The sequence below is a fragment of the Arctopsyche grandis genome, chromosome 13 (genome assembly GCF_051622035.1).
Source record: "Arctopsyche grandis isolate Sample6627 chromosome 13, ASM5162203v2, whole genome shotgun sequence".
NCBI lineage: Eukaryota > Metazoa > Arthropoda > Insecta > Trichoptera > Hydropsychidae > Arctopsyche > Arctopsyche grandis.
Window position 1 is genome coordinate 8,063,109 of NC_135367.1, and position 14,448 is coordinate 8,077,556.

At 31.4% G+C, this 14,448-nt stretch overlaps 1 protein-coding gene across 1 annotated transcript in view; it reads right to left on the minus strand.

The window, feature by feature from the left end:
- Positions 1–2,460: 2,460 nt before the first annotated feature.
- The window catches only part of LOC143920752 (beta-1,4-glucuronyltransferase 1-like), a 76,478-nt gene continuing 64,490 nt past the window's right edge, over positions 2,461–14,448 (minus strand). The window contains exon 4 of the mRNA XM_077443692.1: positions 2,461–3,154. Coding sequence (XP_077299818.1) covers positions 3,056–3,154 — 99 coding nt within the window. The 3' untranslated portion in view covers positions 2,461–3,055. The remainder of the gene's footprint in view (positions 3,155–14,448) is intronic.

The following is a 14,448-nucleotide window of genomic DNA, read 5'->3' on the forward strand; positions in this document are numbered from 1 at the left end:
ATTTTAATGCCTATTCTAGGTTTTTAAAATGATATTTAAATTAAAAATATATTCTAAAAGAATACCACTCAAAAATATCTACATATGCAAATACATATGGATAATTCAAATAAAAAATGAATAAAACTAATCAGGAAACACTCCTCATGAAAAATAAAATATATGCACCTCAACATGAAAATATATGAAATAAAATAAAAGTATACATCGATGGCTTGGTGCACAGATGTTGAATGTCCATTTTTGAATTCGTATTGAATTTAAAATTTGTATATGCTGGAATAATTCAGGTTTTTATGTTTCAAGGTTATTTATGCATACAGGTTTTCCACCTAAAATTCAATATTTTTCATATCAAATTCAATATTTTCCATTAAAAATTCAATATTTTCCATTTAAAATTCAATATTTTCCATTTCAAATTAAATATTTTGATCTTGTATGATCTCCACCAAATTTAATCTAATCGATAGGTCTGCAAGCAAATTCCTGGCAGAACATATAATCTTAGAACATGCTTCTTCAATGGGATTCATCATTGGTGAGTATGGAGGTAAGATAATTAAAAAATGGTTTATACGTTCAAACAGCGCACGCATTTCGGTAATACTTTTTCAAGAATATTTTCTTCTAATTTTTGCAACAATCTTTCAAGGAAGTCGCAAAAACTATATTGGAATTAACTGTAGAGTGCTCAATGATTTCATGCTACACAATTACATCAACATTCATTGCCGCAACCAAAAAAAAATTTTATTTGAAATAGAAAATATTGAATTTGAGGTGGAAAACCAGTACCACATAAATTACCTTGAAAGGAAAATCGAATTATTACAGCATCTAAAAACTTGAAATTCGATTCTAATTCAAAAATGGACATACAATATCTGTACACCAAGCCGTCGATATGTATGTAATGCAATAGGTAACCTCACATTTCATTCATAATACGTACATAAATCAAATGCACATATGTATTGTCTATGTAATATGAATGCGTCAAAATGAAATTCCTCAAATACCTAAAATATCTACGCAAATCAAAATTCCAAACTGAAATGTATCAAACATTAAATTACACATGAAATGCATCAAACATTAAATTACACATAAATATCAATAAATCACATTCAACAACATGAAACGTCCCGACGATTTGACATATTACGCTGGTGCATTCTAGTGAGACACTCCCGTACCGTTTGCACAACATTCGTACGATTATACCATAATTACACATATTAGAGATTCCGATAATGCGTTTACGTATGCTTAGGTTAATTTACAAGCGTCACTGGCATACTAGAATAATTAAATTGGAAACCGTGAAGTGGGGGTGGGGGGTGGGGGGGTGAGTAGTTCGGGACGCATACCATCGGCGAGACCGCAGCCTCCGCGAAATACCTCTCCGTGCAATTACAACGACGCTAATCAGAACCGAACTGGAAATTAACCGACCGGCGGTTGTGCCAATCTCCTAGGCGTTTTGTCTAGCTTGCATTCGAGATTAAATGCCGGCTAACTAATTCTCGACTAATCACTAGAAAGGATTTTCGAACGACTTCTCCTCGGACCACAATTGCGCATGTCAATTTCGAAGTACATAAAACTTTGTACATAGTTATATCAGTGGTTGGTTTATGTTGCTAGCGACTGAAAAGTCCCAGGTTGGAGCCTTGGTTTTGTATATTTGCGATGCTGCTTGTTAGATTTTCGGTATTTGTGACTCCAATTTGATGATATCCAGTCGTGTAGGTAGTGCTAAATATTTTTTTTTTTTTAAAACATACCTCTTCCATAATTTGTATATAAAATTATTATTTTGAATAAAAATACCAATAATTTTATTTTACTACCGCCATCTATGTATGTATGTTTAAAACTAAAAACTGGATAAACGTCAGGTACTTTTCAGAAATTCAAATTTCAAACGCGTCTTACACGATATTTTTGCATCATCGTAATGGCGGAGGATCCATTTACTTATATTGATGACCAAAATGAGCAATATGGCAAAGTATGAAAACGATCGGGCAATTTTTTTCCTGAATTGTAATCGTAAGTGAAACGTAAAGGAGGTATGTAAAAAAAAGAACCAGGGCGGTGTTTAATTTTTTGTGACCCCCCCCCCACCTCTTTTTTCATCACTTAAAAAATATGTATCCTAATATTGGTAGTTCAAATATTTCTAAAAAAATCAAATTCTAATTAAAAAATATTCTTGTTTTTTTATATCTTCTAAAAACTTCATAATAATAAGTAACATAATAACTAGAAGAAAAGATAATGGAAAAGAAGAATTACAAAAATTTTCAAGCTTAAGAAAGACTTCTAGCTTGTTTTTAAAAATATTACGGTTTTCAGAATTTACTACATTGTTGGGAAGATTATTCCAAACTTTAAACACTTCTGTTTGACAAGAAGGAATCTTTGATCAACTTATTCGATTTTTTTTCTTTTGGAGTCTGAGAGTGTGAAAACCTCTAAGATGAGTGTTTTTATTGAACGTAATGAGTTTGGACATAAGACAATTATGATGATTATTTATTATTTTAAAGACTTCGATTAGGTCGTCTCTTATTCTTCTCGTCTCTAGTGTTATTAATATTAGCCAAAATAATTTTTAATATTACTTATAAAATAATTTTCATATCAATCAAATTGCCAGAGCAGTGACCTGGCCCGACTTCACCACTGATGATATCCTATCGAAGTTTGCCAATTTATCTGATTTAATTGTTGAAACGGTTCCTTGAAAATTGGCAACGTACGACGTATTTTTGCTACCACTGTGTCATTGATTACAATTTTAAATAATATAATTCGTAAATTTATGCATACAAACTATGATAAAAATGGAATAAATAAAGTAAACAAATACATATACTAATAACCACTGTGCTATGAAATGAAGAACGGTTAGTCTTTTATATAATAAGATACGCGACAAGTGGGCGACTCGACCTACTAGACGAGATCAAGCGGGCGATGCGACAAGTGGACGCCAAACTTAAACTTTGCACTTTGCAAAGACTGCGATTTTTTTATACATGTACTATTGATCAAGAAGAGGGTATGTTTTGGTATTCCATATATATTCAATACTTACAATATTAAGTGTGCTTATTTGTGAAGTGAAACAATTCAGACGTACCTGGAAAAGACAAAAACAAATTTTAAGTGTTATTATATATTTTATTAATATTATAATAGTATATAAAGAGCCGCTATTTCGTGATTTCGCGTAATTCAGTCGTTGTAAGATCGGAGTGAATTATTAAATGTAATATTTCATAAGCGAAATTTATAAGAAAATTTATTTATAATTCAATTTTTAATCAACATATAATATTTAAAGTTCAGTGTTTTTGTATATTGTATGTAGTGCATGCTATTTCTTTAATGAATTCTTAGATTCATTTTAATTGTTAAATTCAATGAAACATATTTTTTAATGATCAATCGTTTGAATTTCCCACTACTATCCATCCATCTATAATAATCATACGAGTTTTCGAGTTTAATTAAAATCATAATAATAACGAAACTTATTTAATATCATAAATACAAATGTTTGTATGCTTTATATGCAAATAGAAGTATTAATAATCGGCTAATGACAAAAATTTTAAAACTGAGGGGGTAGAGGGCGACGAAAATATTTTAACACGGTAGGTTGGACCCCTAGGGGCGGGCCTGCATACACCACAGGCTATTGTATTGAAAATTTTTCACATTACATTTAATGATGATATTTTTTACTTATAATATTTAGTAGATTTCCAATTTCTCAACTCCTTTATTTCGTTTTTTACATTTGATCATTTTAATAACCTCTTATACGTTTCACATGGTTTTCGTGTAAGCGGTCATTTTTATATCCCTTATCTCTTATCCGATCGTTTTCATACTTTGCCATATTGCTCATTTTGGTAATCAATATAAGTTAAGGTATCATCCGCAATTACGATGGTGAAAAATTATTGTATTAGACACGTTTGAAAATACTGCATCGTATTACACGGTGACGTTTATCAGTCACATTCATCATTCACATCGGTAGTTTCATTACTTTTCGCCCTGCCATCTCGCTGTCAAATTTTAATTATTTAAACGCCTATAGGTTCTCGTTATCTCTAATATATAAATATTTATAGTTTTGTGGAGGCTTGCTGAGCCAACGGTCTTGGGTGCTGCCACACCGGTCTTTATGCAGGGTGGCAGCACTGTTCAGTGAGTCTGACAGAATGACGTTCAACCCATAACCTCAAATCAAAACAAACTTTCTAACCAATACAGGCTTAATATATGTACAAAGATCAAACAGTGATAATTTTATTTTTAGTTATTAGTTATTTTATTTTATTTAAGACCCTTTCATTCTGAGCCCTTTGTTTGAACATTAGTTGCATCTGTCCAATTATGACATGTTTGCTTAAGGTCTTGTTTTGTGAAAATTGAAAACAATGTATTCAAACAATTTGTTATAATTTATATAAAAAAATAATGTAATTTGTAAGTTCTAAGAAAAAAAAAGGTTTATATAGACTTCTCAATATATTATATGCAAGTTTTATTGACTGAATATGAAAAATAAATTTAATGATGAGATAAAGCATTTGTTTCTTTAAATTAAAAAAAAACTAATAAATAGGATTAAATACGTTTCTCAAAAAATCATTTAAATACATATTATTAAGGCTTTTAATTTACAATGAAGTTGATGAGGCATTTGAAACAAAATTAAAATCATATTTGATTGTATTTCATCGAATTTCGGGCAAATACAATAACTAGTTAATTTATATGTGCACGTAATATTATACGAATCCTTATGGAGTTAATTCCAAGTTGGTCTTATCGATTATTCAATTGTAGATATTTTAATCTGGGCATGAATTCGGCGAACAAATCAACTCGACCGATAAATATGCGAACTTTACGCGTGCACTCGTAAAACTTGGAGGAAAATTCGGGGAAAATCGCGCGCAGTTTCCGCGACCCCTCCCGAGCTGCCTCGTCGTCGCAAAACGGCACAATTTATATTTAAATTGAATCGAGAGAAAATATGGCGAATTTAATAACGGTCCATAATAATACACGGGTCGGTCGGGAAAAAAATTCGGGATAATCACGGTTTGAATAAACATTTCGCTCAGAGCGCAAACAGCGCAAGCGACCGAAACCAATTAAGAAACGGCTATTGTCATCGTTTTTTATTACACCTTTGTTAATGAAAAAAAAATCAGTAATTACCCAGATTTTATTATACCGTAGCTTTTGTACTTAAGCGAAAACGCTGTTCGTCAACAATTACAAAAATAAAATTATACTTGAATATACCTATACAATAATAATGTTCTATACAATATTTTATGTATAGAACATTTTACATGGAAAATTTTCGAAATTAAATACTTTCGAAATTAAAAAAAGCAATCGAAACAGGATTTATATTGAAATTAAACTTTAGATCACCGCAATGTTTATTATATGTACATATATTACGGACAAAAGAAATCCCATGTACGTAATTATACGCAAAACATAGTGGTAAACATTTGGATTTAATAAATAAAAACCCTATTTCTTCAATATATGTATTCCAATAATAACTATTCATGCCCCAGTAGACGGGGAACAAATCAAATAAAATACGAGAATAATATTTCATATTTCATATAAAATTAGATCAGCCAACCTTCAATAGCCAGTAGTATGGCTCAGTGGTTGTGTTTATTTTTAGCACCGAGAGGTTACCAGGTTCGATCCTGTGCTAATATTTAATACTTTTGGTCAGTCTTGGATATTTGTGACTCCAAGTCAATTGTTTCTTATCAGAGTTTACCAATTTTTCTGATTTCATTTTTGAAATGGTTCTTCCATCAAATTAATAAAAAAACATCCTAGCCGCTGTCACAAATATCTGAATTTGATTAATGTACAATATGTAAAAATTTATGTACAAGTCTAAATCCAGGAATGTGTATAGAGACATAATTAATTAATTAATTAATTATTAATTTCTTGTTTTCAGCCTCTTGAAATACGCGATTTATGTAAGATAAATGCTGCAATGTTTGTAATTGGAGTGGAGCATCGGTGTCTACCTGTTAGGCTTTCCTGGCATATATCTATGTAAAATAAACTAAAATATATATTAAAGTTATTGCAATTATTAGAATGTAAATTTATTTGTATTAAAAAAAAACATTATTCCAATACGAACATATGTATGTATACATACATATATATAATTTACGAATCGTTTAACGAATCGCCTTTGCACTTAACCACTTGGGAAAAATCGTTCGAACTTTCCCCACTCGGTCGTTTTAGCCAAAACCCCTAAAAATCATCGACCTAATCCCATCCACCGCTTAAACATAAAAACAAACCTCCTTTGTTATCCGATGAGTACACACGTTTCGACCCAGTTTTTCGCAGACGTTAACCATGCAATTGACGATCGGAAAAGCTCTACGGGAAACTCGACATCGCTTTCGAGAAAATCGATCAGAAAAATAAAGTTAAACCGTCGGTGCACCGTCTCTTCGAGTTTAAACATTCTGTCAGAATACATATAAATACGTACAATCTTAATACAGGGTGGAGTGGAAACAATTTGACGACTACAATTCAATAGCTAAAATAACTTTACCTGATTCAAAAGCGTCTGATTTCTACCTGTGGGGTTATTTTTGGAAAAATAGTACTTTCATCAACCTCAAACCGACAAGCAATGTTTGACCGATTGCTAAGCACAACTGAGTGAACTGTAACAAGCGAAGTAAAGTCACACGAAAAACTAACGAACTGTCTTGTTTTATATATACATATATATATATATATATATATATATATATATATATATATATATATATATATATATATATATATATATATATATATATATATATATATATATATACATATATTATATATATATATATATATATATATATATATATATATATATATATATATATAGACAATCGCTAATTAGAACAAAGACATTTCAAGTATTTAATTTTAGCGTTGGGCCAGGGGTTAGTTCACGGGGGTAAGAAGACCCCAGCATCCAATCAGTGTTCCAGCACTTACGCCCCGTTAAATTTATTGCGAAACACCAACGAAGAGGGTTAGAGTGGCGAGCGAAGCCTCTCTACGGCATAAATAACATTTTTGTAATCCGCAGACCTGAGAAACGGTAGAGGGACCTCTCGCCAATAACTGACGGGGAGGATTTCCCGAAGAAGAAGAGGAAGAAGTGAGCGTTTTCCGAGCGGAAGTGGCGAAGGAATGCGACCTTTTCGCTTGGGGTACGGCCAAAACGACTAATTGCAAAGCTAGAGCTCTTAAATCAATCAGTAGGTCTTCACAACACTCTTAAGTGATATTTCCAAGGCTTTCCATAAATTTCAGTTATTCTTTAGCATAAAAAGCTAACTCAATTTAAAATCAAACGCGCAACATTAACGAATCCACTTTGTGAAACATTGAATCAATAACGAAATGAAACCAATCAAAAATCGCTTGAGCGTCAATATTTTACAACTATAATTTGTATTTTCTTATATAATTCTTTAAATTGAATCCAAACAAGTAGCAAAAACCTTCATTTCGTTCGCGCATTACATATTGTGGTTTTTCCAATTTAATATTGTAGCAATTTATCAAAGTTTGACTTTTGCCTCATCTATGTACATACATACAATGCATCTATGTATGTAGTGTGTATGTATCATTTATTTTGATTGAAGTGAACACATTGATCGTCTATCCTAATATTAATGTACTAATGTTATACCCGATGACATATCATCGCATCGAAGTTGGCATATTAAGTTATTAAATAAAAAAATTAATGTCAGTTTGATTCGCAAGCGCTCAATTTTTTTTCAAATACCTTTCAAATATATTTATATTTAATTGTTCTAAAATAAATTACTACTTCCGGCTTACGAATGCTGACCAAAACCTTATCAACTCCAAGTGAGTACATATTGAATACAAAAATAAAGATACATATGTACGTTCAGGGGTGTGGAAAATATCAGGTGGTCACATTTTTGATTTTTCCGAGAGGAAAAAATCCCACTTCCGGTTAATTAAATTTAGTGATTTTTTTTATTATTTTCATCACATTGATACAAAGGATTATACTTGAATTTTCTCGTGAAGAGCACACATTTTTACCGGGTAGAAAATAATAGTGGAAAAAAATCGAGCAAGAGTAAACTGCCCCTTCCGATTGACGGATGCTAAACAAATATTATATATAACTTTGTACTAAGCTAAAAATTAAACTGGATATGAAATTTCAGTTCAATAAAAAGGTTTCTTAGAAAAACATAAAAAGCCTCGAATCTCAACAGTAAAAGTACTACTTCCGGTTGAGGTAAAAATATTAGTGTATAAAATAACTTTTATTACATGTAAAAAAAAATTCAGTCTAATCCGGTTAGCGGTCTGGGATATGATTTAATTCAAAAACTTAAAAAATGGACACCTAAAGGAGAGGTACCATTTCCGGTCTACTTAAAGATTTGAAAAAAAATATCCTCGTATCGATTATCATTTCAGTAACCAATACTAATTTTCAATTCGATAGGACTAACGGTGTTTAAAAAATCCCCAAAATACACAGACACACACACATTTTTTTCTAGATCATGAAAACGTGATCAGGAATCGATTCTGAGTTCCAATCAGTTAAAATCTCGTTAAATTTTCGCATGATCAAACACATTGTTACTACGTACATACATAGATAAAGTAAAAAAAATCTATACCATATAGTCTGATTTCATTTAGCAAGTCGATTAAAATGTATATTTTCACACACACATTTTTTCTAAATCATGAAAAGGTGATGATCAGTGATGGATTCCAAGTTTGAATCAGTCAAAATATCGAGTTTTGACTTTGAAAACTTCATCTATTGTTACTACGTACATACATACATACAATACATACATACATCCATGAATTAAAAACCATCACTAACATGGACCCTATCGAAAGTTGCAATACGAATAGGACAGAGTATATAATAAAATACCACATTCAAAACATATACATATGTACATATGTACATCATTAAACAGCAAGTTATTTATACCGTTCATACAATATGAGGGTTTGCGATGCCTTTTTGTTCAGCCTCTACCACTCTTTAAACCTCGACCCTTTCGCTCACGAACCGAAAGCCAACTTGGCCAAAAAGTAAAACTCCACAAACACCCTACGTACACACAAGAGAGCACAGTCTATATTTATAAGGCATAAAATCAACCGTTTCAAAATTTATAATCAATTCATACCGAAACACGGCACTAGCGCAGGTAAACCGTAACCGCTCACATAACACGGCACTATGAACGGTTTGTAAATAGCCATTAGAGTCAATTTGAGTTTACTCGCTTCACTATCGCGCACAATACACCGTATTGTGCCATAGACACCACGTCGTAAATTTTCCATGATATATCTGTTTGCACTCGCATCCGACCCTGTCGAAGTTCGATAATTATTTAGTAAGCCCACGCCGAATTGGCGCACACGTCCCCAGCATCTCGTCCCGTCTCCGGAGATAAGAAGCAATATTGTCGCGAGCTGTGCGCCACTGATAAACGTAATTTACATCAGAAAACAAACGAGACTTGTGCTATTTCACCATGCTGTGTGTACATTGAACATACACACGTGTGTGTGTGTGTGTGTGTGTGTGTGTGTGTGTATTCCCCCGTGTCGATTCGCGAAGTAAATCATCCTTATGCAAATATTCTGCAACGTCCTGTTTGCTTTGGCTGTGATGTCGTTGCATCGCATCTTCTCGTTATGCAGTCTAATCTGACCGTTTAAAGCCAGTAATTCATATGTATCGAGCTCATAAAATGCTCAGTTTCAAATAATTCTTTAAATGATATTTTTTTGATCCCGTGGTCATGTTACAATTGAATATACATTTATATATATATATATATATATATATATATATATATATATATATATATATATATATATATATATATATATATATATATATATATTATACTAGCTGAACCCGGTATGCGTTGCAATGCCACAATAACGCATGCCATTCCCGGTCCCAGGTTAATAAAGTCATGGTAATCTGACTTATACAGCGTTTAACGGCGGAACAATGCAGGCAGCGAATACATTTGAAATTATTCAATTGTTTGTTTATTTTACCCTTACAGCGCAGGTCGCGACGTGAAAACATTTCAAATTATTGCGTTGCAATGCCACTCAATCCCATTTTTCCCGTTTCTGATTCCGTTTTTGGGCGATTTTTTTTTACATTAAGCTTCCCGGACATGCATACAACAAATCCTGAAAGTTCCATCGGTCTAGTGGTTTAGGAGCCTATACGAGACAGACATACAGACAGACAGACAGAAAGACAGACAAACAGACATTCATTTTTATATACCTATGTATATATATATATATATATATATATATATATATATATATATATATATATATATATATATATATATATATATATATATATATATATGTATATAAATAGATATCAAAATGGACGCGATGTTTGTATGTTGTCAAACGCGTGAAGACACAGTCAATCAGAGTCACATAGGCGCACAGCCAATCAGAGTGAAGTGGTCGAGGAGAAGCGGGGAAGTGGGGTAGTGGGGAAGTGGGGGGATGTGAAGTGTCTAATGGTGCGTACGCACCAAGCCAACGAACGGCCCACAGGCCAACTTTTAAAACCAGTAGCGTACAAAATATCGAAAAAAAAAATAAATTTAAAAATTGAAATTAAATATCAAAATTAAAACTATTATTATTATATTAAAATTAAATTCAAGTATCAAAATAAAATTATAATCATTATATTAAAATTAAAATTATATATTGAAAGTTAAAACAGAACATGCACAATTTAAATAAATTTTCGAGATTGACCTAAAATTAGATCATCAACAATCACATACAGGTAATCCTCGACTTTTGTTTGTCGAAGATGTTTTGACTTACGAAGATACGCACTAAGATCGAAAAAAAATCAAAGAATTATTATTTTTGCTTCCCCGTAATGCGCAGTTACTGAGAATATATCATGTATTAGTATGGGTGATCCAACGATTTTTGCTAACCCGGGGTGTTGTCGGTCACATCAAACGGATTTTTTTATTCTTCAATTGTTTCTCTCGTCGAAATAAATCAAGTAATTAAATCATTTCAGAGGTAAAATTTATCGGATAATGTGATTATTAATTTTATTTCGACGAAAGAAAAAAAACCCTTTGACAAATCACCGACATCCGACACCGCGTTTTTTTATGAATTGTTTTTTTTTATCGATCATCCACGTGGAAATACAGTAACATGTCGTGACGACTTTAACAATATTTTTTTTCACTCGTAAGCAGAGAAATTATAATATTTCTCTGGTTTTAAATGCGTATCGTCGTAATTCAAAACATTGTTGTAATTCAAAACATCAACGATGATCTAATTTTAGCTCAATCTCGCTCTTTAGCTTGATTTTGATATTTAATTTCAATTTTAAAATTTAATTTTTATTTCGATATTTTGTACGCTACTGTTGGTTAAAAAGTTGGCCCAAAATCGTCGTTGGTTTAGTCCGTAAGCACCATGACAAGTGCGACGTCAGGCCGAGCGACGGGTAACGTCAGCGTACACAAATCCATACATCCACGAAGACACACACACATTCATTCATCATTTCGAACGGGTGAACGGGTTGGATCCATGAGTATGTAATAAGCGCACTCAACTTTTTTCGATTGATACTTGCGCGCGAATAAAGAATTGAAGATTAACGGTTTGAATAAAAAATAATGATTTATTAATATATTCAGTACAAGAGCTGATCACGGACTAACTTAAATTCTAACAGTGATGAGTTCATATACTCTTATTTAAAACAATGAATGTGTTTAAGACACGTGTCGTACAATTTCGGTTAGTAAGTGCGTGAGGTGTGCTACAAATCAATGGTGCTATTTATTAAATTAGGTGTGTCTTATCTCTACTTATTACTCTATATTATTTTTGTGCTATATTTTCAACCATTGCGACGCATTAAGGATTCCTGTAATGCCACAATAGTCCAAATTTAAATATATAATAAATAATAATAAAATAGCTAACTATACACTTTAAGTATGCTTATTTTAAATTTTAAAATGTCTGAATATATTTGATTCAATTGAATCCGATGAAATTTGCGCTTTATTAAAAGTGAAAAGTAATTTAATAATATACTTTGAAATGTGTTCACATGAACAAATTACAAAGTCGTTTCATTTCGATGCTAATTTCATATCATTTTTGATAGTACATACTATATACATACGTACCTATATCAACTTAATCAAATCTAAATATTATATATATATACATATATTCTGAAAGATTTAAGGCTGTAATATTATATTTAAGGCAAATCAAGGTATAAATTTTCACTAGATAATTTATACGCTTGTACATATGTACATATACACACATATGTATATGTACATATGTACAAGCGTATAAATATACGTATGTATATTTCAATAAAAAAATGAAAATTTGTCAACTTTTCTTCGGGTATTTTGAAACAAACATTCTACAGGATATATTGTGGAATAATTTTCGGACGATTTATTATTTTTTAAGTTAATTTTTGTATGAAAATGCAATATTTAAAAATTAATTTGGTCAAGTAATTAAATAAATCAAAATAAAACCCTAACATAAAAAGACAAAAACAGCAAAAATACAGTGCTGCTGATTGTCATTTAATTTTCTGTACTAAGCATATTGATTAAGTGATAAATATCAAAGAATCCCTCTTGTGGATTAGTTCTACTAGGCAAAACTCCGGTGATATTTGGTGCAGAAACACTTGAATAGATTTTTAATTGAAAATTTTATGTTTTGATATGAATACCTTTAATTCTAATATATAGATGTCACTGCTTGAACGAATGTGTTCGGCAAAAAATTAATTATTGGATTTGAAATATTTTGATATTTAAAAAAAATAGCCGACTATCCTTGTATAGTAAAATTGATATCATTAATTTATTTTGTAAAAAAGCTGTTCTAATTATCAAGCGCAGTTTCACATATTGATAGACATCTATGTATGTACGAATACAGACATTTTACAGAAATCGTAGTACACAATTTCAAATGATAGAAATCCGAAATTCAATTTCAAAATTGCAATAGAATTTAATGGGAAATTTAACAAAAAAATCTTGATTATAAATGAAAAATTAAAAACAGAAAAACTGCAAGCGTAAATAAACCCTCCTATACAAATTACAAAATTAGTCCGACGAAATGTCGTATTCTGTTGTTGCTTTTTTTTCATCCCTTTCCTGAGACTTCTTTTTTTTTTATTCAGCATCCCTCGAGGGCTCATTTTTGCATTAGGACAGAGAAACTTTTATTGCAGGGTGTAGTGGGTGAAATTGCTTCCGAAGAAAGTTTGGCCGATATCGTCGTAGGCCGTTGAAAACAAATCACAGAAATGAGGAAAAATACACGGGCCGGAAAAACATGTGCTTGGGCGAAAAATGTTACCGGGAAAAACTAACAATAATATTATACGGCCAGAAAACACACGCGCATTCTTTTCTTTACACCCATGCACATATCTATTATATGTATATATTCCACTATTCCCACAGATAACAAACAATAATATAATACTTTCCATTCAAAAGCATCGATAATGTATTATGCACGTTACATTTAAAGATGACCCATTCCGTCACCGACTGTCCACTTTTGTGAATCAACACAGAAACGGCTTTTCCATACGAATATCGTACACATCTAGTGACCCGTGAAATCCCCTGAAAAGGGGTGATACGGATCATCTTTTTAGGGGAAAATCTTCGAAAGGAATTAATAGACCCTGAAAAATGGATGCCCAAATAATCACTGAATAGTATATATTATATAGGGGAGGCGGACAACTATTCATCGTTTGAATAATCCGGATATAAAATAAAACTTTCATAATACATATATCGATAAATAAAGACAACCTTTTTGTAAACCTAGCATTCGATTTTATTTAACACAAATATTATATTATATTATATATATAGCAAATATTATATTATATATACAAACAAATATTATATATTATATATTATTTATAGCAAATATTGCAACTAGCTTTTCCACAGTACATTTAAAAATGGTTAAAAATCGTAAAAAATACCTTCTCCCCCCCCCATAGATCACACTTACCATATTTTTACATACCTCCTTTTTAAATATATGAATATATTATATTTAAATCTAACCCCTTTTTTCATACTACACTCGTAGGTACATATTTTTCTCAATTTGTTCCAATAAATTCAAATCTCTTATACAACTAAAAATTTAAGTCTTACAGTCATATTGTATCTCAACCATAAA